The sequence below is a fragment of the Engystomops pustulosus genome, chromosome 4 (genome assembly GCF_040894005.1).
Source record: "Engystomops pustulosus chromosome 4, aEngPut4.maternal, whole genome shotgun sequence".
In the NCBI taxonomy this organism is placed as follows: Eukaryota; Metazoa; Chordata; class Amphibia; order Anura; family Leptodactylidae; genus Engystomops; species Engystomops pustulosus.
The window spans coordinates 20,013,203-20,038,350 of record NC_092414.1 but is presented as its reverse complement, the minus strand read 5'-3'; the positions used below and the strand labels follow the sequence as shown (position 1 = coordinate 20,038,350).

General features: G+C 42.8%; 1 protein-coding gene across 2 annotated transcripts in view; it reads right to left on the bottom strand.

Annotated features, from left to right (window-relative positions):
- CRACR2A (calcium release activated channel regulator 2A) overlaps nt 1–25,148 on the bottom strand; it is an 86,850-nt gene that overhangs the window by 41,495 nt on the left and 20,207 nt on the right. For both annotated transcript variants that reach the window (XM_072145426.1, XM_072145427.1), the window contains exons 2-6: nt 13,963–14,258; nt 11,488–11,599; nt 10,703–10,892; nt 8,223–8,369; nt 6,840–6,930 (exon numbers count right to left, since the gene is read on the bottom strand). In XM_072145426.1, the coding sequence (XP_072001527.1) occupies nt 6,840–6,930; nt 8,223–8,369; nt 10,703–10,892; nt 11,488–11,599; nt 13,963–14,157 (735 nt within the window). In that variant the 5' untranslated portion in view covers nt 14,158–14,258. The remainder of the gene's footprint in view (nt 1–6,839; nt 6,931–8,222; nt 8,370–10,702; nt 10,893–11,487; nt 11,600–13,962; nt 14,259–25,148) is intronic.

Genomic DNA, 25,148 nt, shown 5'->3' with positions numbered 1-25,148 from the left:
CCCATGGATGAGCTTAAATGCAGAGAATGAAGCAAACAGCGCCGCTCTCTGCATAGTGGCTGAATTGAGTAATTGCAGCTTAGTTCCTATTTAATTGGATAGAAGCTAATCTGCAGTAACCTGGTCTGACCACTACACAGGGAATGGCACTGTCTATTTTCTATTTCATTAGCTAAGTACAGCAGATTTGTCGAGGTGCTGGGTGATAGACCCCCATTAATCTGATATTGAGGACCTATTCTGTGGATATGTTATCGAAATTTTAGCTCTAAAAAACCCCTTATAAATACACAGTATAATGAAATGCCTGTGTAATCCTGGAGATCAGTCGTATCCAACCCCCTTCCACTTCCCTATCCTGTATTTGGCTGTCATACAACTGGCTGCAGCAGGAGCTTCCACCTTCCATTTCACTATCCTGTATTTGGCTGTCAGACAACTGGCTGCAGCAGGAGCCTCCCCCTTCTACTTTAATATCCTATATCTGGCTGAAAGACAACTGGCTGTAGCAGGATCCTCCCCTTTCACTTCCTTATCCTGTATCTAGCTATCAGATAACCGGCTGCAGCAGGAGCCTCTCCTTCCACTTCACTATCCTGTATCTGGCTGTCAGACAACTGGCTGTAGCAGGATCTCCCTTCCATTTCACTATCTTGTATCTAGCTGTCAGACAACTGGCTGTAGCAGGAGCCTCCTCCTTCCAATTCAGTATCCTGTATCTAGCTGTAAGACAACTGGCTGTAGCAGGATCTCCCTTCCATTTCACTATCTTGTATCTAGCTGTCAGACAACTGGCTGTAGCAGGATCTCCCTTCCATTTCACTATCTTGTATCTAGCTGTAAGACAACCGGCTGTAGCAGAAGCCTTCCATTTCCAATTCAATATCCTGTATCTGGCTGTAAGACAACTGGCTGCAGAAGGAGACTCCTCCTTCCATTTCACTATCCTGTATACGACTGTAAGACAACTAGGTGCAGCAAGAGCCTCCTCCTTTCACTTAATTATCCTGTATCAGACAACCGGCTGTAGCAGAAGCCTTCCATTTCCACTTCAATATCCTGTATCTATCTGTAAGAAGACTGGCTGCAGCAGGAGTCTCCTCCTTCCACTTCACTATCTTGTATCTATCTGTCAGACAACTGGCTGTAGCAGGAGCCTCCCTTCTACTTCACTATCCTGTATCTATCTGTAAGAAGACTGACTGCAGCAGGAGTCTCCTCCTTCCACTTCACTATCCTGTATCTATCTGTCAGACAACTGGCTGTAGCAGGAGTCTCCTCCTTCCACTTCACTATCCTGTATCTATCTGTCAGACAACTGGCTGTAGCAGGATCTCCCTTCCATTTCACTATCTTGTATCTGGCTGTAAGACAACTGGCTGTTGCAGGATCCTCCCTTCTACTTCACTATCCTGTATCTATCTGTCAGACAACTGACTTCAGCAGGAACCTCCCCCTTCTACTTTAATATCCTGTATCTGGCTGAAAGACAACTGGCTGTAGCAGGAACTTCCCCTTTTTTTGTCTACACTCGAGCCACACCCCTTATCTAAGCCCCACCCTTCACCCGCTGACAGGCAGATCAACTGTAAGTCATAAATATTTATAAATATTCATGTAAAAAAAATAATTGCAAAAAAAATCTTAATTGTTATTAATTTTCTACAATGCAGGCAATGACATTTGCCCCCCTCGGGGGGGGTTTGGTTTCCTATGACGTCTAATGACAAATGCGTTATAGATTTTTTTGTGTTTTTTTTCCCGTCATTCAGCCATTGCTCAGACTCCCATTAAAATCCATTAAGGGAGCGCAGAAGGAAAATCATCGCCGTTAGCAACGCTCGCCGCAGGCGCAGGACGCTCCCCCCTACCCCCCCCCCCCCCCATTTCAATATAATTTTACACAAAGACTCAATTAAGTTGCGTTTCCTGAAAGTAAAAAAATAAATAAAACATTTTCCCAGTGCTCCATTAACTCTCACCCACCCACGCGGCTCCAGCGGCAAAGTCACTTTATTCATAAGGGAGAAGAGGATTTTTTTTTTTTACTAAATGTACGAGGATTTAATCCAGTTAGATATTAATAAAAATAGTGATTTTTTTTTTAAATGGTAAAAAACATGAATATACAATATTTTAACGGTGAGTATTTTTTTATATTTGTTGTGTGGTGATAATAACTGCTCACAATACGGTGGTGTCATCCATGTAAAATATGGTCCTAAAATGTTATGTTATTCTGTTATGGTCAAGTGATGTCACACAGGTGCACGGCTTGTTATATCCCTGGTCATGTGATGTCACACAGGTGCACAGCTCGTTATATCCCTGGTCATGTGATGTCACACAGGTGCACGCCTCGTTATATCCCTGGTCATGTGATGTCACACAGGTGCACGGCTCGTTATATATCCATGGTCATGTGATGTCACATAGGTGCACAGCTCGTTATATCCCTGGTCATGTGATGTCACATAGGTGCACAGCTCGTTATATCCCTGGTCATATGATGTTACACAGGTGCACGGCTCGTTATATCCCTGGTCATGTGATGTCACACAGGTGCACGCCTCGTTATATCCCTGGTCATGTGATGTCACATAGGTGCACAGCTTGTTATATCCCTGGTCATGTGATGTCACACAGGTGCATGGCTCGTTTTATCCCTGGTCATGTGATGTCACACAGGTGCACAGCTTTGTATATCCCTGGTCATGTGATGTCACACAGGTGCACTCTTCGTTATATCACTGATCATGTGATATCACACAGGTGCACGGCTCATTATATCCCTGGTCATGTGATGTCAAACAGGTGCACGGCTCATTATATCAGTGGTCATGTGATGTCACACAGGTGCACGGCTCGTTATATCCCTGGTCATGTGATGTCACACAGGTGCACGGCTTGTTATATCCCTCATCATGTGATGTTACACAGGTGCACAGCTTTGTATATCCCTGGTCATGTGATGTCACACAGGTGCATGGCTCGTTATATCCCTGGTCATGTGATATCACACGGGTGCATGGCTCGTTATATCCCTGGTCATGTGATGTCACACAGGTGCAGGAGCTGTTAGTATCACAGAGATTAATCAGAGCCATGTGATACTAATGGCTGGTGCACCTGTCCATTACATGACCTTGATAGATTTGTATCCACTGAAAGTAAACAATGAAGCTTCCTATAGCAGGACAGCAAGCAGAGATCTAGAAATCCATGAGGAATTGATACAGAAAGTAGAAAGTGAAAAATTGCATAACTTTCCCTTACACAAATCTTGTCAATTGTTTGCTGAAAGTGGACGACCCCTTTAATCCTGTGTTGAGGTTGCTATTTAGTCCTGGTATGGGGGTAATACTGAGGTATGGGGGTAATACTGAGGTATGGGGGTAATACTGAGGTATGGGGTAATTCTGAGGTGTGGGGGTAATACTGAGGTATGGGGTAATACTGAGGTACGGGGGTAATACTGAGGTGTGGGGGTAATACTGAGGTATGGGGGTAATACTGAGGTATGGGGGTAATACTGAGGTATGGGGTAATTCTGAGGTGTGGGGGTAATACTGAGGTATGGGGTAATACTGAGGTACGGGGGTAATACTGAGGTGTGGGGGTAATACTGAGGTATGGGGGTAATACTGAGGTAGGGAGTAATACTGAGGTATGGGGGTAATTCTGAGGTGTGGGGGTAATACTGAGGTGTGGGGGTAATACTGAGGTATGGGGGTAATACTGAGGTAGGGGGTAATACTGAGGTATGGGGGTAATACTGAGGTATGGGGGTAATACTGAGGTAGGGGGTAATACTGAAGTATGGGGGTAATACTGAGGGATGGTGGTAATACTGAGGTAGGGGGTAATACTGAGGTATGGGGGTAATACTGAGGTATGGGGGTAATACTGAGGTATGGGGGTAATTCTGATGTGTGGGAGTAATACTGAGGTATGGGGTAATTCTGAGGTGTGGGGGTAATACTGAGGTATGGTGGTAATACTGAGGTATGGGGTAATTCTGAGGTGTGGGGGTAATACTGAGGTGTGGGGGTAATACTGAGGTATGGGGTAATTCTGAGGTGTGGGGGTAATACTGAGGTGTGGGGGTAATAATGAGGTATGGGGTAATTCTGAGGTGTGGGGGTAATACTGAGGTAGGGGGTAATACTGAAGTATGGGGTAATTCTGAGGTGTGGGGGTAATACTGAGGTGTGTGGGTAATACTGAGGTGTGGGGGTAATACTGAGGTATGGGGTAATTCTGAGGTGTGGGGGTAATACTGAGGTGTGGGGGTAATACTGAGGTATGGGGTAATTCTGAGGTGTGGGGGTAATACTGAGGTGTGGGGGTAATACTGAGGTATGGGGTAATTCTGAGGTGTGGGGGTAATACTGAGGTGTGGGGGTAATTCTGAGGTATGGGGTAATTCTGAGGTGTGGGGGTAATACTGAGGTGTGGGGGTAATACTGAGGTATGGGGGTAATACTGAGGTATGGGGGTAATAGTGAGGGATGGTTTGGCAGAATCAGTTTGTTATAAGCAAATTATTAAAAAATAATTAGTTTTGTTATGGTTGTAATATTTAGTCATGGTTTGGCAGTATTAATTCTCTATGTTATCCTGTTAATTATTAGTCATTGTTTGGCAGAACTATTTTGTTATTTTATGGGGTGCACCATCCATGAGGTGAGTTGAGTTTCTTGCCTCAGGCGGCACCGCCTGCAGCAAGATGAGGGGCAACATCAGCGGCGCAGTCACCTGCTGCAGAGCAGGACCTGACACCTAAAAATAGTGTCTCTTTCCATTAGATGTCAGCAGAGGGGGTGAGACACTAGGTGCGGGACTGACTTCCTAAAAATAATCAATCTGATATATTACTCCGGGATGTGGCGGAGGGGGTTGTGTTGTCTAGTTAATAATTAGGTATGGTTTGTCAGGATTATTTAGTTATGCTATGGTGGTTTGTTATGGCGGTATTATTTATTTACGGTTTGGTGGTATTATTTCATTTGTTATGGTGGTAATATTTAGTCATGGTTTGTCCGAATTATTTAGTCATGCTATGGGGGTGATATTGAGTCATGGTTTGGCGGTATTATCTAGACATGGTTTGGCGGTAATATTTAATCCTGTGTTGTTGGTATAATTTTGTTACGACATGGTGGTGATATTGAGTCATGGTTTGTCAGAATTATTTAGTTATGCTATGATGGTGATATTTAGTTATGATTGGGCGGAATTATTTAGGCAGGGTTTGGCAGTAATATTTGGTGATATTCTTCAGTGACAATTGTGGTAACATTTGCTCAAAGTCTGTGAGTATTTTTTGTTAAAGGCAAATGCGTCATTAATAATATAGCGGTATTATTTAATGGTGATATATAGTGGCAACCTCTGGTCATGGTCTGGTGGTCTATGCATTGTATGGCGGGTTTATACAGTTACTGTATGATGACAAAACCTGGTCATGGTATGGTGGTAATTATCATGGTATGGCAGTATTATTCCCTCGGAGTATGGTGGTACTAGTTAGTCATTGTTTGGTGGTAATTATCATGGTATGGCAGTATTATTCCCTTGGAGTATGGTGGTACTAGTTAGTCATGGTATGGAGATATTATCATGGTATGGCAGTATTATTCCCTCGGAGTATGGTGGTACCAGTTAGTCATTGTTTGGTGGTAATTATCATGGTATGGCAGTATTATTCCCTCGGAGTATGGTGGTACTAGTTAGTCATGGTATGGAGATATTATCATGGTATGGCAGTATTATTCCCTCGGAGTATGGTGGTACTAGTTAGTCATGGTATGGTGGTAATCATCATGGTATGGCAGTATTATTCCCTCGGAGTATGGTGGTACTAGTTAGTCATGGTATGGAGATATTGTCATGGTCTTATGGTATGATTAAGTCATACTATGGCAATATTATTTAATGGTATTGAGGCGGTAATAGTCCTGGTCTGGTGATTTTACTTATTTACTGTTTGGTGGGTTTTTTAGACACTGAGGCACATTTACTTACCCGATCTAGTCACGATCCACCGGTGGGTCTCTTTGACGAGGATTCGGGTCTTCCGGCCATTCACTAACGTCAGTGCGCCGATGTCCACCAGGTGTCGCTGCTGCGCCAAGGTCCGCCGGAGTTCACCGGAGTTGACCTTCTATTTCTTGGTGCAGGTAAGTGCGTGTCAAGCAACACTTTTTCTTTTATAATATCTCGGTTTTTCCTAATCCGTCGGGTTTTCCGACGGCCACGCCCCCCGCTTTCTGTCCCATGCATTCTGCCGCAATTGAGCCGAAATCCAATCACAAAATCCCGGCGTAATTCGGCACAAATCGGAAATTGCCGGGATACCCGACGGAATTGCGCAATTCAACCCTTAGTAAATGAGCCCCACTGTATTGTGGTAATATTTTGGGTAAGGTATGATGGTAATACACGGTCATTTTATGGGGGGGGGGGGTAATAATATGGTGGTAACATTTGGTATGGGGTTGGAGTTAAATATCATGCAATGAGTCATGGGCATAACTACCACTACAGCCACCATGGCATATTATGGTGGTATTATTTGGCCACAGTATGGAAGTATTCTATGTAATAATATTTGATCCTGGCATGGAGGTATTTTATGACCACAGAATGGCGGTACTATACAGTCAGGACCCGGCGGTAGTATTTATTCTGATGTATTTAAGCACTGGAAATGAACATGCCTAACATAAGAGGGAATGGAATACACCAGGAACATGCTAAGGAGATGGAGAAGAACCAAAATGAGACCTAATCCTAGACGTGACCTCCCCCCGGACAGCGATGTCTTTACCACTGACCTGTATTAGAAACTGTTCCTTCTCCGTTTTGATTTGCTGTTCCATCTCTTCATATAAATTCTGAATCTCGATGTCGTAGGTGGCGATTTTCCTGCCCAATTCAAAACAAAACAAAGAGTAGTGAAGGGTGAGGCCTAAGTAACGTGCCTCCAAATGTGTGACCTTCTCTGGACGGACCGTTCTACAGAATCCTCATGACTTCACTGTATTTATACAGATAATATACATTCCATCAATGTTTTCCAGCTTTCCAAGTGTTCCTATGTCTATCGAGTGGAACATTTTTGGACAGAACTACCCAAGAAGTCTTCTACAGTGGTGGGTTTCCAAAAGAACATGACCAGTTTATCAAAAACCCTCAAAGAATCTTCTCAAAGAGAGTATTTTGGAGGAATTCCATAGGATATAGAGTTTATTAATATTTGGAGAAGTTCGACAATTGGACCCTAACATCAGGGAAGTTGCCCCTTACCTCGTGGTTGGTGTACCCTTGTAGGTGAATACAATTTATTGGGAGGCATTGTTAAAGACTTGTCCATCATGGTGCCCATCAACACTTCTTCTTAGATTATGGCCTTAGACTTGTCAAGCAGGGAGGGGCTGCATTCTTTTATGGCCCTGCCCATTCCCCACCCATGGTAACACCCACGGGTGTGTAAAACATTTTGAGTAAATGGGGGGGGGGGGACAAAAAGTAATAAAAAACACCCAATGGATCTCTGATATTCAGTCTTTGCCCTGGTTTACAACCAGAAGTTCAACCTTAAAGGATATCTACCACCAAGATAAAGGATTGTAAACCAAGCACACTTCCATGCTGGTGTGTGCCCCCTCTGGCAGGATCTGCTCCTCTTTTAGCTCTTTATGCCCTTGGTTTTGCAAAAAAAAGGAAATTATGCAAATGAGCCTCAGGGCTTCCGGTTCCGTAGCTGTTAATGGAGCCTGGAGCCCTTCAGGGATATTTGGACATTTCAAGACTTTTTTTCTTAAAAACAAGGGCATAAGAAGCCCAATGAGAGCAGATCCTACCAGAGGGGGCACACACTAGTAGGTCAGGGTGATTGGTTTACAATCCTTCATCCTGGTGGTGGATTATCTTTAGCAAAAAGTCAAGTTGGGTCAATTGGAAACCACACGTTTTATTACCAACCATCAACCATCAATGTCCAATTTCATCCCCCTTGAAAGTCCCTTTTTGGACATTATTTAGCTATCGGTGTCTGATCAATAAACTTTACAACTTCTGGAAGAAAACTTATATGATATCATTGGTAAGGATGTTGGGTCTTGGAGCCCCGCACATCTGACATGTATGACCTACCATAGGTCATCAATAAATGAAAGTTGTCAATCCCTCGTCCATCCATCTCATTTATTACTCACTTTTTGAGTGCAACCTCCATTTCATTCTTTTCCTCGTTGGCTTCTTGGAGTTGTGAGAAGACCCGGGTAAGGAATTCTTCAAAACTTGAGAGCAGATGAGGTTCATCTTTCCTCAACTCCATCCACAAGCGTTTTATGGTATTCTCACTGCAATGAAGAAGATATTTTTGGGACTTGGCTGGTGACCATATGTAGTCAATTTGACCAATGGCCTAAATTTAATCCATGTCGTAAATCTTGGGGCTGGGGTAATCCAGCATATCAGTGGTCTCCCGTTTTGGCAATGGCAGCTGGACCAGAAGTCCTCTCAGTGACATAGAACAATTGGCATCTAGGGCGCCACTGGGGCTACCGGTTGGCCAAAACCAAAATTACAACTTTTGACATTTCCAGACACATTTTATTCCAGCCGAAGAATTTTTAGGATACCCCTTGCCCCAGAGTGTTTTTAGGAGTTCTGTTTACCCCCTTACCCCCCAGAGAATGTGCTATTTTTCCAAACTGATGGATAATAGGAATAATGGGGCTCATTTATCATACACTGGGGAAATTCCCCCCCCCCCCAACCTCTCAAAACCTACAGATTTATCCTCTTGCCCTTATGAGATCATAGAAATATTTAGAAACCTCATAATTAAAATTTGAATATCCAAAGGGGCTTTCCAGGATGATTCGAAAACCCTCTGGGACTGGGTCAATCCAACATCTCAGTAGTCTCCCAACCTGGCACCACCAACTGGGCCAGAAGTCCTGTCGGTAACGTCTTGGGCGTCAATGAAGGATCAAATGAGAATCACGACCTCAAACATTTCCCGAAATATTATTTTATCCTCTTTCCCTTATGAGATCATATAATTATTTAGAAACCTCATAATTAAAATGTGAATATTAAAGGGGCTCTCTAGGAAGATTGGAAGATTGGAAAACCCTCTGGTACTGGGTTAATCCAACATCTCAGTGGTCTTCCATCCTGGGCCAGAAGTCCTGTCGGTAACGTCTTGGGCGTCCATGATTGATCAAATGAGAATCATAACCCCAAACATTTCCCGAAACATTATTTTATCCTCTTGCCCTTATAAAATCATATAAATATTTAGAAACCTCAGAATTAAAATGTGAATATTAAAGGGGATTTCCAGGAAGATTGGAAAACCCTCTGGGACTGGGTCGAATCCAACATCTCAGTAGTCTCCCAACCTGGCACCACCAACTGGGCCAGAAGTCCTCTCGGTGACGTCTTGGGGCGTCAATGAAGGACCAAATGAGAATCACGACCTCAAACATTTCCCGAAACGTTATTTTATCCTCTTGCCCTTATGAGATCATATAAATATTTAGAAACCTCAGAATTAAAATGTGAATATTCAAAGGGGCTCTCTAGGAAGATTGGAAAACCCTCTGGTACTGGGTTAATCCAACATCTCAGTGGTCTTCCATCCTGGGCCAGAAGTCCTGTCAGTAACGTCTTGGGCGTCCATGATTGACCAAATGAGAATCATGACCCCAAACATTTCCCGAAACGTTATTTTTTTTCCAGCCCAGGAACTTTCCCGGTTACCCATTGCCCCGAGGGTGATTTTTAGGAGTCCTGTATAACCGGTTTAACAATAGGAATAGAAATAATATCTTTTTCAGCCAAAAAATCTTGACAATGCACAAGCACTTTCCATCCGGAGGTCACGCGGGGACAGGTAATCTTGCGGCAGTGCTTGATAAAATAAGTTTAATATGGATTTCACATTCGCCCGTATTATCTCCTCCCGCCGAAATGAGCCTGTTCCTATAATTTTGCATCTCATACCGTTTACACAACAGGCCCGCAGATCACAGCCCACTCCCGAAAAACGACTTGTATTATGTAGAAGAAAACACTTACTGACCCCGGTGCTTTAGTAAAGCAAATTAGGTTTTTTTTCTATGGAAATCATTTTGTGAAATGATTGTGAAACCGATAATGTGCTCTTACAAATGGGCACAAAATGTCTGGTTTATTTCCTACTTCTCGTTGTGTCATTAAAGGGGATGTCTAATTGCGGCCGCGGAAATTATCCCGCATTGTAACAAACAATAGTTGTATATCTAATGAGCTCCAGGCCCCGGACTATAATTGTTACCCATTGTTTAATTATGTCATGAATGAACAAAACTACTTCGAGGCGGCCGTTCCGGTGAACTGAGCTGAGGTAACGGTAATTTTGAGAAGTTCCGCCTTCCCAAACTTTCATTTTCGACTGTTTCAATGCATCTAAAGTAAAAAAATAAAGCAACTTTGTAGCCTGATCTAAAAAAAATCTACGGTTAATTAATAAATATCAGCTGGACAATCCCTTTAAGAATTACTAAGGTTAAAAAAAGACTCACAAATTCAGTTATGGCTCCTCTCCCCACTAACCTCAAAGTCAAGGGGGAGGGGAAAAATGGGTGGGCACTAAGTCTAGACACCATAAAACAATCCAAAAACCATGAAGTACTCTACTTACTCTTCTAAAAATTTATTAGCCCCCAAACCATCTATCAAGTTGTAGAACTGGGTGTTCACGTCCTCCTCATGGACGTCTTGGCGGCTTTCTTCCCATTTGCTCTGGTACATGTTTTCGAATTCGAGCTGAGCTGTGAGGTCCCCATGAGACAAGTCCTTCATCTGTGGTTCCTCTCCGTGTAAAAAGTGACCTGTGAAAAATTTCAAAAAGTTGACCTAATAATAATGCAATTGATATGGACTTTGGTTGGATGGTGCTCATCAGGGAAACTGCATTTAGGTTCAACCACCCAAAAGCAAGAGTTTCTCATCTGGCACGTGTTAGCATAAGGATGTGTTGTAGGTGTGTGGATGTTGAGGGTCTAACCACTAGGACCACCAAAGAGCATGAGAATGTGGTTTCCAAGTGACACTGATCGAATTCTGTAATAGTTGTACCCATCCGCAGCTTCTCTACTCAACTTACTTTCCCGTTAGTAATCCTATGGAGAAGAATGGATATTTCTCTATTTAGGGGGACTGAAGACCCCCAATTTCATGCAGGACGGGAATCCCAATAGTCCTCCCCTTCAACAAGACACTTATCTTCTTAAACTTATATAAGCATAAAATTTCTGTAACATACACGCACATAACGGAACAAATTAATATCTACAGGACCTCAGGGGTGGTCCAAAATGAAACACAAAAGATAGCACCGCCCCCGCAGAGCAAGCACTACATTAAACAAAGTATATCAGATTCCTCTATAAATTAACTGTGGAAAAACTTATAGAAAACACTTACTAAATCCTGTAGTGAACTCTTCTAGTGTTAGAAATCCATTCCCGTCTGAATCCAGGGTGTCGAAAACTTTTTCCAGTTCGTCAGGGCTGAGAGGTAGCTCCCCGTGAAGCCTCTAGAAAAGAAGAGAACACAGTTTCAAAAGCTTAACTAATGCTAATTAATAATCAATCATCTTCATACTTTTATTTCCCATGCTTTGTGGATCCAGAGGAAGTAATAAAACAATAGAAGCAAAAAGAAAAAAAAAAGACAAAGGAGGTGCAAAAACGAGGCAAGAAAAGGGCGCAAATCACAGCGAAACTAAAAAAAATGTGATAATAATAACAAAAATGTGTCCAGCAGTTTTCGGAGTTCTCCTGGCTTGTGACTAATTTGTCTTTGTCTTTCTCCAGCTTCCTTATTTAACATTGATTTCTGCCTATATGGTCGCACATAATTGCACAATAACACGCCAGTCCTGACCGTGCGTGGGAAAAAATTGTGCCCTTTTTTCAGGACTCACAAAAGGCGCAAAAAGAGCTCAAAGAAGGGGGAAACAAGATAAATGGTAGATGTTAAAAGGATAGATGAGAATTAGATGATTGATAGAGAGAGAGAGAGAGAGAAAGAAAGAAAGAAAGAAAGAAAGAAAGAAAGAGAGAAAGAAAGAGAGAAAGAAAGAAAGAGAGAAAGAAAGAGAGAGAGAAAGAAAGAAAGAGAGAAAGAAAGAAAGAAAAAGAAAGAAAGAAAGAAAGAAAGAAAGAAAGAAAGATGAGGAAGTAAATAGATCAATTGACATGATGGATAGATAGATAGATAGATAGATAGATAGATAGATAGATAGATATGAGATAGATAGATAGATAGATAGATATGAGATAGATAGATAGGAGATAGATATGAGATAGATAGATAGATAGATAGATAGATAGATAGATAGATAGATAGATAGATAGATAGATAGATATGAGATAGATATGAGATAGATAGATATGAGATAGATATGAGAGATAGATAGATAGATATGAGATAGATAGATAGATAGATAGATAGATAGATAGATAGATATGAGATAGATATGAGAGATAGATAGATAGATATGAGATAGATAGATAGATAGATAGATATGAGATAGATATGAGATAGATATGAGAGATAGATAGATAGATAGATAGATAGATAGATATGAGATAGATATGAGATAGATATGAGATAGATAGATATGAGATAGATATGAGAGATATATAGATAGATAGATAGATAGATAGATAGATAGATAGATATGAGATAGATAGGAGATACATAGATAGATAGATAGATATGAGATAGCTAGGAGATAGATAGATAGATAGATAGATAGATAGATAGATAGATAGATAGATATGAGATAGATAGATAGATAGATAGATAGATAGATAGATATGAGATAGATAGATATGAGATAGATAGATAGATATGAGATAGATTAGGAGATTGATAGATAGATAGATAGATAGATAGATATGAGATAGATAGATATGAGATAGATAGATAGATATGAGATAGATAAATAGATAGATAGATAGGAGATAGATAGATAAATAGATAGATATACATATAGATAGATAGATAGATATGAGGTAGATAGATAGATAGATATGAGATAGATAGATAGATAGATAGATAGATAGATATGAGATAGATAGATAGATAGGAGATAGATAGATAAATAGATAGATATACATATAGATAGATAGATAGATAGATAGATAGATAGATAGATAGATAGGAGATGATAGATAGATAGATAGATAGATAGATAGATAGATAGATAGATATGAGATAGATAGATAGATATGAGATAGATAGATAGATAGATAGATAGATAGGAGATAGATAGATAAATAGATAGATATACATATAGATAGATAGATAGATAGATAGATAGATAGATAGATAGATAGATATGAGATAGATAGATAAATAGATAGATATACATATAGATAGATAGATAGATAGATAGATAGATAGATAGATATGAGATAGATAGATATGAGATAGATAAATAGATAGATAGATAGATAGATATGAGATAGATAGATATGAGATAGATAGATAGATAGATAGATAGACAGATAGATAGATAGATAGATAGATAGATAGATAGATAGATAGACAGATAGATAGATAGGAGATAGATAGATAGATATGAGATAGATAGATAAATAGATATGAGATAGATAGATAGATATGAGATAGATAGATAAATAGATATGAGATAGATAGATAGATAGACAAAGTCCAAAGCAGCAATGAAAAAATACTTAATCCTGGTGATGTTGATCCTTCATGTGAATAGATACAAAGTATTCAGCAGCACTAGCATTACATGTTGAGCTGCTGAGTTCTTTGTATCTAGATAAATAAATATTTTTTTTACTACACCTAAACTTTTGGCTACTTATCCTGAGCTGTCACACTAAATAAAAGTAAACTACAAGGCTCCTGTCTCCTCACCTCCATATCTCGCCGTGTGATGAAGCCTTTGTCCTCAATATCGCAGATCTGGAAGAACTCATGAGCTTTCCCCAGCATAGTCTGTGGCCCCGGCTCCTGGCTCCTGGTCCATCTCAGTTCATCTTTCGAGGCCTCTTGTCCCGGGGGCTTGCGCTCGACTTGTAGTGTTATTGAAGAGTTTTCTATGGCGGCCATGGCACCGTCTACTTCTCCTCGTGGAGGCTTCAAACTCTGGTCAAGAACCTGGATGTTAGAGTCTGGTGGGGAGGCTTCTCATCATCTCTTAGCAACCGTCTCTTTAATTAGCCGCGAAAGCCGGGGAAAAAAAAGAAAAAAGAGGTCTTTTGGTGAATCTCAGCCTCGTTCTGCTCCTTTAATAAACTGGACTGGAACACGACACATAGAGAATAGGAAAATAATGACTTCCCTCTAAGCGGGGTCCTGGGTGGGGACACAAAGCCTAGAGCTCTCCAAACCTATCCAGCACCTAATGTCATTGTTATTTATACTGCTACACCCTCATCCCGGAGGACCGCCACCCACCCTCATCCCCGGAGGACAGCCACCCACCCTCACCCCAGAGGAGCACAACTCACCCTCATCCCAGAGGACCCCCACCCACTCTCATCTCAGAGGACAACCACCCATTCTCACCCCAGAGGATCACAACTCACCCTCATCCCAGAGGACAACCACCCACCCTCATCCTGGAGGACTGCTACCCACCCACATCCCGGAGGACCACAACTCACCCTCCTCCCAGAGGACCCCCACCCACTCTCATCTCAGAGGACAACCACCCACTCTCACCCCAGAGGATCGCCACCCACCCTCATCCTGAAAGACCGCCACCCACCCTCATCCCTGAGGACAACCACCCACCCTCACCCCGGAGGACCACAACTCACCCTCATCCTGGAGAACCCCTACCCTCCCTCATCCTGGAGGACTGCCACCCACCCTCATGCCAGAGGGCAACCACCCACCCTCAACCCGGAGGAGCACAACTCACCCTCATCCCAGAGGTTCCCCACCCACTCTCATCTCAGAGGACAACCACCCACTCTCACCCCAGAGGACCACAACCCACCCTCATCCTGGAGAACCCCTGCCCACCCTCATCCCGAGGCTTCCGACCCACCCTCATCTTGAAGGACCCCCACCCACCCTCATCCTGGAGGACAACCACCAACCTTCACCCCGGAGGACCACAACTCTCACCCTCATCCCAGAGGACTACAACCCACCTTCATCTCGGAGGACACCCACCCACTCTCATCCCGGAGGACCACAACCCACCCTCTTCCTGGAGGACCCCTACCCAACCTCATCCCAGGGAACCCCCATCCACCCTCATCCTGCTGGTTTCCCACCCACCCTCATTACAAAACACCTCCACCCACCCTCATCCCAGGGAACCCCCATCTACCCTCCTGTAGGACCCCCACCCAGTCTCATCCTGGAGGACCTCATCCAGCAGGATCCTCTCCCACCTTCATCCCAGAGGATTCCCACCCACCCCCATCCTGGAGGACTTCAACCAACCCTCCTCATGGAGGACCCCCATGCATCCTCCTCAAGGAAGCACCAGTCCTCATCCCAGAGGACCCCCACCAACTTTCATCCCAGAAGTCCCCCACCCTCATTTCGAAGTATTCCCATCCCTGTGGAACATCACTCGCCATCATCCCGGAAGACCACAACCCACCCTCTTTCTGGAAAACCCCCACCCAGCCTGATCCTAGGGGACCCCAATCAACCCACCTGATCCACCCAAAGCCACTCTCATCCTGGAGGACCCCACCCAGCCTCACCCTTTTTATGTATCTATCTATCTATCTATCTATCTATCTATCCTTCTACCTGATTATCTTTGTTTCTTTCTATCTTTCACGTTCAATTACAAATTTTTCTAGGAGTCGTTTTCCTATAGTCTAAATCTGTGCACTTGTTATATATTTTATATATTGCTCTTCTTATCCCTGGCTCCTACCATCCTGTTGCCGTGCGGGGGTCCGCCGCTCCCCTCCATATCATTAATACTAGAAATGAATTGCCTTGTACTGGATTCTTACTCAGATGACTTCAATCCATATCAGCAGATCAATGGCATCTTATGTTCGAATGATTTTCTAGAACTCAGACGTAATAGAAGTAATTATGGGAGATCAGCTCAGTTCAGGTATCTTAGGGTTTATGCCTGAGGCATTACTGTACTTACCTTTATCTAGTCTGTGGATCTTTATGTGACAGTACAATGGGGTGAATAGGGGTTATGCTGACCTCAAGGAGGTATCTAGACATGACCTACAGATCACATGTATACCCCTTGGTACTGTATGTATGTTACACGATTATACAATATTGCCATTGGTGCTTGTTCTATTATCTTATAAGTTTTCCCCCCTGTAGGTTGTATCCATCAGGTGTGCCGGTGCTGGTAGATGGAGACCAACTGCTATGAAGTCTCCCATGAGCTACATTCTGCTCCGTAACTCTAATTGGGTTGTCTTCTGCTGGATATCTGGGGTATAGCATGAAGATGGGCCTAGTGGAAGATCCTCTGATTCTCTAATGGGCCAGTCCAATACTGTGGCCAAGACCATCATTTTTTCCATAACTATCTATGGTCCTGATGGGACAACCACCTTTAATGGCTTAACCAGGAATCTTGAAGACCCCTAGGAGGATGGATCTGGGGTGGGAGAATAAATATGTTGCTGGCTCCCAGTTCCTGTAACGATCTGATATTTCTGTTTTTCAGGCCTGCACCCATACAATGAGTAAAGGTTAATGGTGCAGAAGAAAAGTGGCGCACTACATGGTCCGAGTCATCGTTGGTCTGAATTGATCAATCAAAGTGTGGAGCCAATCTAGTGATATAAACGGCTTCAGTACATTAGGATTACGTGTTTCAATGCCATAACGGCATCTACTTAAGACCAAATTTAGAGAGATTTGATGCTGTCAGCAAAGTCCCCCCTACTTCAGCCAACAAGTGGCATCCTCAGACCAAAAGGTTTCCTTTTAATTTTCCATGGGTCTTTACTTCTTTCATTGTCCCCTGTCCAATTAAGCCACTCATTGGCTGAACAAAGTCATGTGACCCCCAGAATTTGGGTGCAGGCCTAAAAACCAGAAGTTTTAACCACCCCCTGACCCAGCTCCCTAAGGTTTTACCAGATTCCTGGAAAACTCCTTTAAACTAAGAGCTACCACATCAACTGAATTTCCTTTTATGGTCCAAGTATGCCACTATTCGAGCTCGCTCAGTTTTGGCTTGTGATTCTAAGTGGCTAGTGAACTTAAGTGAGTTGAAAAAAGCGGAGTTTTGTGTGTGTTAAGAGTGAATCTGTTGTTTGGGTGATTGTGGACTGAGTATATAGGTAATAGCACTTTTCTTAGTGTCACAATTTAAATAGATTTTTTTTTTCCTTTCTTTGCCTGGTCTGCTAATTGGGAGGAGGGATTAGTGTTCACACCTGATAAATTAAGGTCTAGCAACTCACTTTTGAGCTCGCTCAGTTTTGGCTTGTGATTCTAAGTGGCTAGTGAACTTAAGTGAGTTGAAAAAAGCGGAGTTTTGTGTGTGTTAAGAGTGAATCTGTTGTTTGGGTGATTGTGGACTGAGTATATAGGTAATAGCACTTTTCTTAGTGTCACAATTTAAATAGATTTTTTTTTTCCTTTCTTTGCCTGGTCTGCTAATTGGGAGGAGGGATTAGTGTTCACACCTGATAAATTAAGGTCTAGCAACTCACTTTTGAGCTCGCTCAGTTTTGGCTTGTGATTCTAAGTGGCTAGTGAACTTAAGTGAGTTGAAAAAAGCGGAGTTTTGTGTGTGTTAAGAGTGAATCTGTTGTTTGGGTGATTGTGGACTGAGTATATAGGTAATAGCACTTTTCTTAGTGTCACAATTTAAATAGATTTTTTTTTTCCTTTCTTTGCCTGGTCTGCTAATTGGGAGGAGGGATTAGTGTTCACACCTGATAAATTAAGGTCTAGCAACTCACTTTTGAGCTCGCTCAGTTTTGGCTTGTGATTCTAAGTGGCTAGTGAACTTAAGTGAGTTGAAAAAAGCGGAGTTTTGTGTGTGTTAAGAGTGAATCTGTTGTTTGGGTGATTGTGGACTGAGTATATAGGTAATAGCACTTTTCTTAGTGTCACAATTTAAATAGATTTTTTTTTTCCTTTCTTTGCCTGGTCTGCTAATTGGGAGGAGGGATTAGTGTTCACACCTGATAAATTAAGGTCTAGCAACTCACTTTTGAGCTCGCTCAGTTTTGGCTTGTGATTCTAAGTGGCTAGTGAACTTAAGTGAGTTGAAAAAAGCGGAGTTTTGTGTGTGTTAAGAGTGAATCTGTTGTTTGGGTGATTGTGGACTGAGTATATAGGTAATAGCACTTTTCTTAGTGTCACAATTTAAATAGATTTTTTTTTTCCTTTCTTTGCCTGGTCTGCTAATTGGGAGGAGGGATTAGTGTTCACACCTGATAAATTAAGGTCTAGCAACTCACTTTTGAGCTCGCTCAGTTTTGGCTTGTGATTCTAAGTGGCTAGTGAACTTAAGTGAGTTGAAAAAAGCGGAGTTTTGTGTGTGTTAAGAGTGAATCTGTTGTTTGGGTGATTGTGGACTGAGTATATAGGTAATAGCACTTTTCTTAGTGTCACAATTTAAATAGATTTTTTTTTTCCTTTCTTTGCCTGGTCTGCTAATTGGGAGGAGGGATTAGTGTTCACACCTGATAAATTAAGGTCTAGCAACTCACTTTTGAGCTCGCTCAGTTTTGGCTTGTGATTCTAAGTGGCTAGTGAACTTAAGTGAGTTGAAAAAAGCGGAGTTTTGTGTGTGTTAAGAGTGAATCTGTTGTTTGGGTGATTGTGGACTGAGTATATAGGTAATAGCACTTTTCTTAGTGTCACAATTTAAATAGATTTTTTTTTTCCTTTCTTTGCCTGGTCTGCTAATTGGGAGGAGGGATTAGTGTTCACACCTGATAAATTAAGGTCTAGCAACTCACTTTTGAGCTCGCTCAGTTTTGGCTTGTGATTCTAAGTGGCTAGTGAACTTAAGTGAGTTGAAAAAAGCGGAGTTTGAAAAAGAGAAGTCCACAGAACTGTAAGTAACCTACATTTTATATCTCTTGACTTATATACTCATCACAGTTTTGTTACTAGGATATGGCTAGCAAGATTGGTGGTATGCTCCAGTGCACACTCTGCCGCATGTATACACTGCTGGAGCAAGAGTTCGAGGGTGAATACCGCTGTGACAGATGTGCCCATATTTTTCTACTGGAAGCTCGTGTTAGAGATCTGGAGGAAGATATTGCACGGCTGCGAGCAATTGACAATCTTGAGAGGAGTATGCTGCTCACTGAGCAAGCAATAAGCGGGGTAGAAGTGGAGGGTGGAGAGGAAAGCCAGCAGGGCCAGGTGGGTAGCTGGGTTACTGTAACTAGAGGGGGTAGGAAGGGGTCAAAGAAAAGGAAGGCCAACTCTGACTCTGAACATCCAAGCAAAATTGCAAAATTGTGCAATGATGTAAGGACGTCAGTGTCAGAAATGGCAGCCCTAGCGGATCCTGCTCTCCCTCACAGCCGGGGGAGCAGACCAGCTAGTAGTAGGGTGGATAGGAGTGCAGGTAAGCCAAGGCAGCTAGTGGTTGTAGGGGACTCTATAATCAGGAAGACGGATAGAATAATTTGTCGCCAAGACCGCCTCAACCGAATGGTTTGCTGTCTCCCTGGTGCCAGGGTTCGGCATGTGGTGGAAAGGGTGGATAAATTACTGGGAGGGGCTGGGGATGACCCAGCTGTCGTGGTCCATGTTGGTACCAATGACAGAATAGATGGTAGGTGGAGGAGCCTGAAGAATAATTTTAAAGAACTAGGTTCAAAGCTTAAGGAAAGGACCTCCAAGGTAGTATTCTCCGGAATCCTACCTGTGCCATGCGCTACACAGAGCAGACAGCGGGAGCTCAGGGAGTTAAATGCATGGCTCAGATCCTGGTGTAGAGCAGAGGGATTTGGGTTCCTAGAGCATTGGGCTGACTTTTCACTGGGGTACAAGCTGTTTTCTGCAGATAACTTGCACCTAAGTGGAAGGGGGGCTGCTGTGCTGGGGGAGAAGATCCTAGCAGGGGTGGCGGAGTATTTAAACTAGGCTCGGGGGAGGAGGAAAAGGAAGACACTGAAGGGGTAGACAGGTCAGAGAGGGGGCAGGTTATGTTGGTGGGTGGTGATGTGGGCGGTGTATGGGGGCCTAAGGCAGTGGATAAGGAGATCCACAAGTTGCAGAACAGTGGTGAGGATATATGTGCCAGTAAAATTACTTTAAATCAGATAAATAACTGTGGAAAATTAAATTGTATGTTCACAAATGCCAGAAGTATCTCAGGCAAAATGGGCGAGCTTGAGGCTCTGATATTAGAGGAACAGTTAGATGTTGTTGGTGTAGTAGAGACATGGCTCGATGCATCGCATAATTGGGGTGTTAATATTCAAGGTTTTACACTCTTTCGGAAAGACAGGGCAAATAGGAGGGGAGGTGGTGTATGTCTGTATGTCAGAAGAGACTTAAAAGCGATTGTGAATGAGTCAATGGTCTCAGAGTGTGAGGAGGCTGAAACTTTGTGGGTTGAAATTCAAAGCCAAGAGAGCTTTGAAAAAATTATTTTTGGTGTAATTTATAAACCCCCTAACATCTCTGAGGAAATAGAGGGTCACCTATATAAACAGATGGAGCGGGCTGCACAGGAGGGGACCGTAGTGATAATGGGAGACTTTAACTTTCCAAATATAAATTGGGGTCAGGGCTCGTCTTCATCTATGAAGGGGAGACATTTTATCAACTTTCTGCAGGATAATTTTATGTTGCAGCTTGTAGAAGATCCCACAAGAGGTGACGCATTGTTGGACCTTGTGATTTCTAACAATGAGGAGATTGTCCAAAATGTCAGTATCAGGGAACCCCTTGGGAACAGCGATCATAATATGATTATTTTCCTCTTAAACTTTAAAAAGCAGAAACAGGTGGGAAAATCGAAAACTTTGAATTTTAAGAGGGCTAATTTCCAAAAATTCAGGGCTGCAATACAGGATATAGACTGGGATCAGATACTGTCACATGGTGATACTAATGTTAAATGGGAGAAATTCAAATCTATCCTGGGTTTTTATACTTCTAAATTTATTCCAATAGGTAACAAGTATAGACGGGCTAGATTACACCCCGCGTGGCTTACAGCTACAGTTAAAAGGGCAATTAATGAGAAAAAGAGGGCATTTAAAAAATATAAATCTGACGGGTCACCTGAGGCTTTCAATACTTACAAAAAACTTACCAAAATCTGTAAAAAAGAAATCAAATCAGCCAAAATACAAAATGAAAGACAGGTAGCTAAAGATAGCAAAACAAATCCCAAGAAATTTTTTAGGTATATCAATGCAAAAAAAAATGGGTCACAACAGGTTGGACCCCTTTATTCTGAAAATGGGGCATCGGTGACTGGAGACCAGGAGAAGGCGGAGATACTTAATAGGTTTTTTAGCTCCGTTTATACAATAGAAGAGAGAACTTCTGACTTGGGTGGTGCCAGTGCGGGTCATGGATCCTGTAATATACTAGACTGGCTAAATGTAGACATTATCCAATCTAAGCTCAATAAAATCAATGTGTACAAAGCTCCTGGACCAGATGGGTTACACCCCAGAGTTCTTAAAGAACTCAGTTCTGTTATTGCTGTACCGCTGGCTAAAATCTTCAGGGATTCTGTAATGTCTGGTGTGGTGCCAAGTGACTGGCGCAAGGCAAATGTGGTGCCAATATATAAAAAGGGCTCTAGAACTTCGCCAGGCAATTACAGGCCTGTAAGCTTAACTTCCATTGTGGGGAAAGTATTGGAAGGGTTAGTAAAAGACTATATACTGGAGTATGTGACATCAAATAGTATAATAAGTGACAGCCAGCATGGGTTTACTAAGAATAGAAGTTGTCAAACTAACCTTATCTGCTTTAATGAAGAGGTTAGCAGATGCCTGGATGGAGGAGCAGCTGTGGATATTGTGTTCTTGGACTTTGCAAAGGCATTTGACACTGTCCCGCATAGACGCCTGATGGGTAAAATTAGGGCTATTGGTTTGGCAGAAATCATTTGCAATTGGATTGAGAACTGGCTGAAGGATCGTATCCAGAGAGTTGTGGTCAATGATTCCTACTCGGAATGGTCACCAGTTATGAGTGGTGTACCCCAGGGTTCTGTGCTTGGCCCACTACTATTTAATATATTTATTAATGATATAGAGGTAGGAATTAATAGCACTGTGTCTATTTTTGCAGATGACACCAAACTGTGTAGTGTAATACAGTCTATGGAGGATGTTCATAGGCTGCAGGGTGACTTGGACAAACTGAATGTTTGGTCATCCACTTGGCAAATGAGGTTTAATGTGGATAAATGTAAGGTTATGCACCTGGGGGCCAATAATCCAAAGGCAAAATATGTCCTTGGGGGAGTAAATCTGGGAGAGTCCCTTGTTGAGAAGGACCTGGGGGTACTAGTAGATCATAAATTGAATAACAGCATGCAATGTCAATCAGCTGCCTCTAAAGCCAGTAGGATCTTGTCATGTATCAAAAGTGGTATAGACTCTCGTGATAGGGATGTAATATTACCACTATACAAGGCACTGGTTCGGCCACACCTGGAATATGCTGTCCAGTTCTGGGCACCGGTCCATAAAAAGGATGCCCTGGAGCTGGAGAGGGTTCAACGTAGAGCCACAAAAATGATAAGGGGTATGGAGGGTCTCAGTTATGAGGAAAGATTAAAACAACTAGATTTATTTAGTCTGGAAAAGAGACGACTACGAGGGGACATGATTAATTTATTTAAATATATGAATGGTCCATACAAAAAATATGGTGGTAAGTTGTTTAAGATTAGATCAAATCAAAAGACGAGGGGGCACTGTCTCCGTTTGGAGAAATCAAGGTTTAATCACCGGAGGCGACAGGGCTTTTTTACTATGAGAACGGTCAATCTGTGGAATAGCCTGCCTCAGGCGCTGGTCACAGCAGGCACAGCGGAGAGCTTCAAGAAGGGTCTAGATGCCTTTTTACACCTAAATAACATTGATGGTTATGTTCTATAGAATTGTTTCCCCTAAACCCCTTCCTCATCCAATCCCTTCCCTTCCTTGGTTGAACTTGATGGACAAGTGTCTTTTTTCAACCGTAGAAACTATATTTGGCCGAACCAAGTCCTGTGACTCCCCAAAAGTTGGGTGCAGGCCTAAAAACCAGAAGTTTTCCCAAACCCCCTAAGGCAGTGATGGCTAACCTATGGCACTGGTGCCAGAGGTGGCACTCAGGGTCCTTTCTGTGGGCACTCAGGCCATCACCAGAGATGACTCCAGGCATCTTCCTGCAGTCCCAGACAGCCCAGGACTTGCTGTGCACAGAGCTATATTAAAGTGACAGGACTACCTGGGACTATTTTCTGCTTTATTGGTGTCCTCAGGAGCTGCTATCAATGAAAACTGTGACAGAGCAGGGAGTATAAATCACAAATTAAATTTCTGTGTTGGCACTTTGCGATAAATAAGCGGGTCTTTGTTGTAGTTTGGGCACTTGGCCTCTAAAAGGTTTGCCATCACTGCCCTAAGGGTTTGCCAGATTCATAGAAAACTCATTCAAACCAAGAGCCACCACATCAATCAGGGGAGCAAGGTTCCTTGTATGGTTCCCTGGTTCAGCTAGGCAACTTATTGGCTGAACCGAGTGCACCCAAAAAGTTGGGTGCATGTCTAAAAAAACAGAAGTTTTCCCCACCCCTTACCCAACCCCCTAAGGGTTTACCAGATTCATCGAAAACACCTTTGAACTAAGAGCTATCACATCAATCCGGTGATCAAGGTTCCCGTTAATGGTCCCCTTGTCCAAGTAGGCCGCTCACTGTCCGAACAAAGAAGTTGGGTGCAAGCCTAAAAACCAAAAGTTTTAACCACCCCTGACCCAACCCCTTAAGGATTTAGCATATTCCTGGAAAACTCTAAGAGCTACCACATCAACCAGGTGACCAAGGTTTCAGCTCCTAAGAACCTCCACAAGCAAGCGTGGTGGACAGTAAAAAAATTCACGGTTGATTTTTTTTTTTTTACCTCCAAAAAACATGCCCCAAATATTGTAATATTTGAACCAATCACAGGGCATAACACTAAGCTTGTCTCAGGATACAGAAGGTCATCTCCTCCAGGTCTCAGATCTTACGGGCAATTATCTTGGAAAGCAAAAAAGGACAAAATCATCAAAATGTGCGGAGGAGAGAGATTGACGTGATTGATCGAAATAGCGACGCTCTGGAATAACCTTCAAGAGGGACGACTTACCGGTGTCCTTCCTGAGGGAGACATGTGGTGACATTTAATCGTGGGGGGGGGGTCACTTAAGAAAGCCATTAGTACGTCCATCAAACAACTTATTGGACGCTACGTCTCATTTACTTCAATAAACATAAATTCTACCTCCAGTTTTGACGTCAGCTTGGAGACATGTTGATGTTACCGATTGCTGTGTTGGTGATTTATTTTTTAAAAAAAATAGTGGTTCAGGAGACTGAATTAGACTTATTGGGGGTCATTTACTAAGGGCCCGATTCGCATATTTCCGATTTGCGCCGATTTCCCCTCAATTGGCCTGGGATTTTGGCGCACGCGATCGGATTGTGGCGCATCGGCGCTTGCATGCACGCGATGGAAATCGGGGGGCCGCGGCCGAATGAAAACCCGACAGATTCGGAAAAACCGCCGCATTTAAAACAAAAAATCTGTCGCGGAGCTTGCACTTACCTTCGCTCAGCCCGGCTCGGTGAACTCCAGCGCGTTCCGATGCTTTTCAGCGCAGCAGCGCAACCTGGTGGACGGAGGAGGAACTACCTTAATAAATCCCGGCCGGACCCGAATCCAGCGCAGAGAACGCGCCGCTGGATCTCGATTGCACCGGGTAAGTAAATCTGCCCCATTGGATCCATCCCCAGCATAGATTAAGAAAAAATCAAGATTTTAGCATTTCAACCCTTTTCTATCGTTGAGGATCACCTGAAGATCAGTTTTTGGAGGTTCTGAGCAGCTGTGTAGTTTCCCTACAGTGGCCTCTACTGGAGAGATGTGGTATTACACACTACC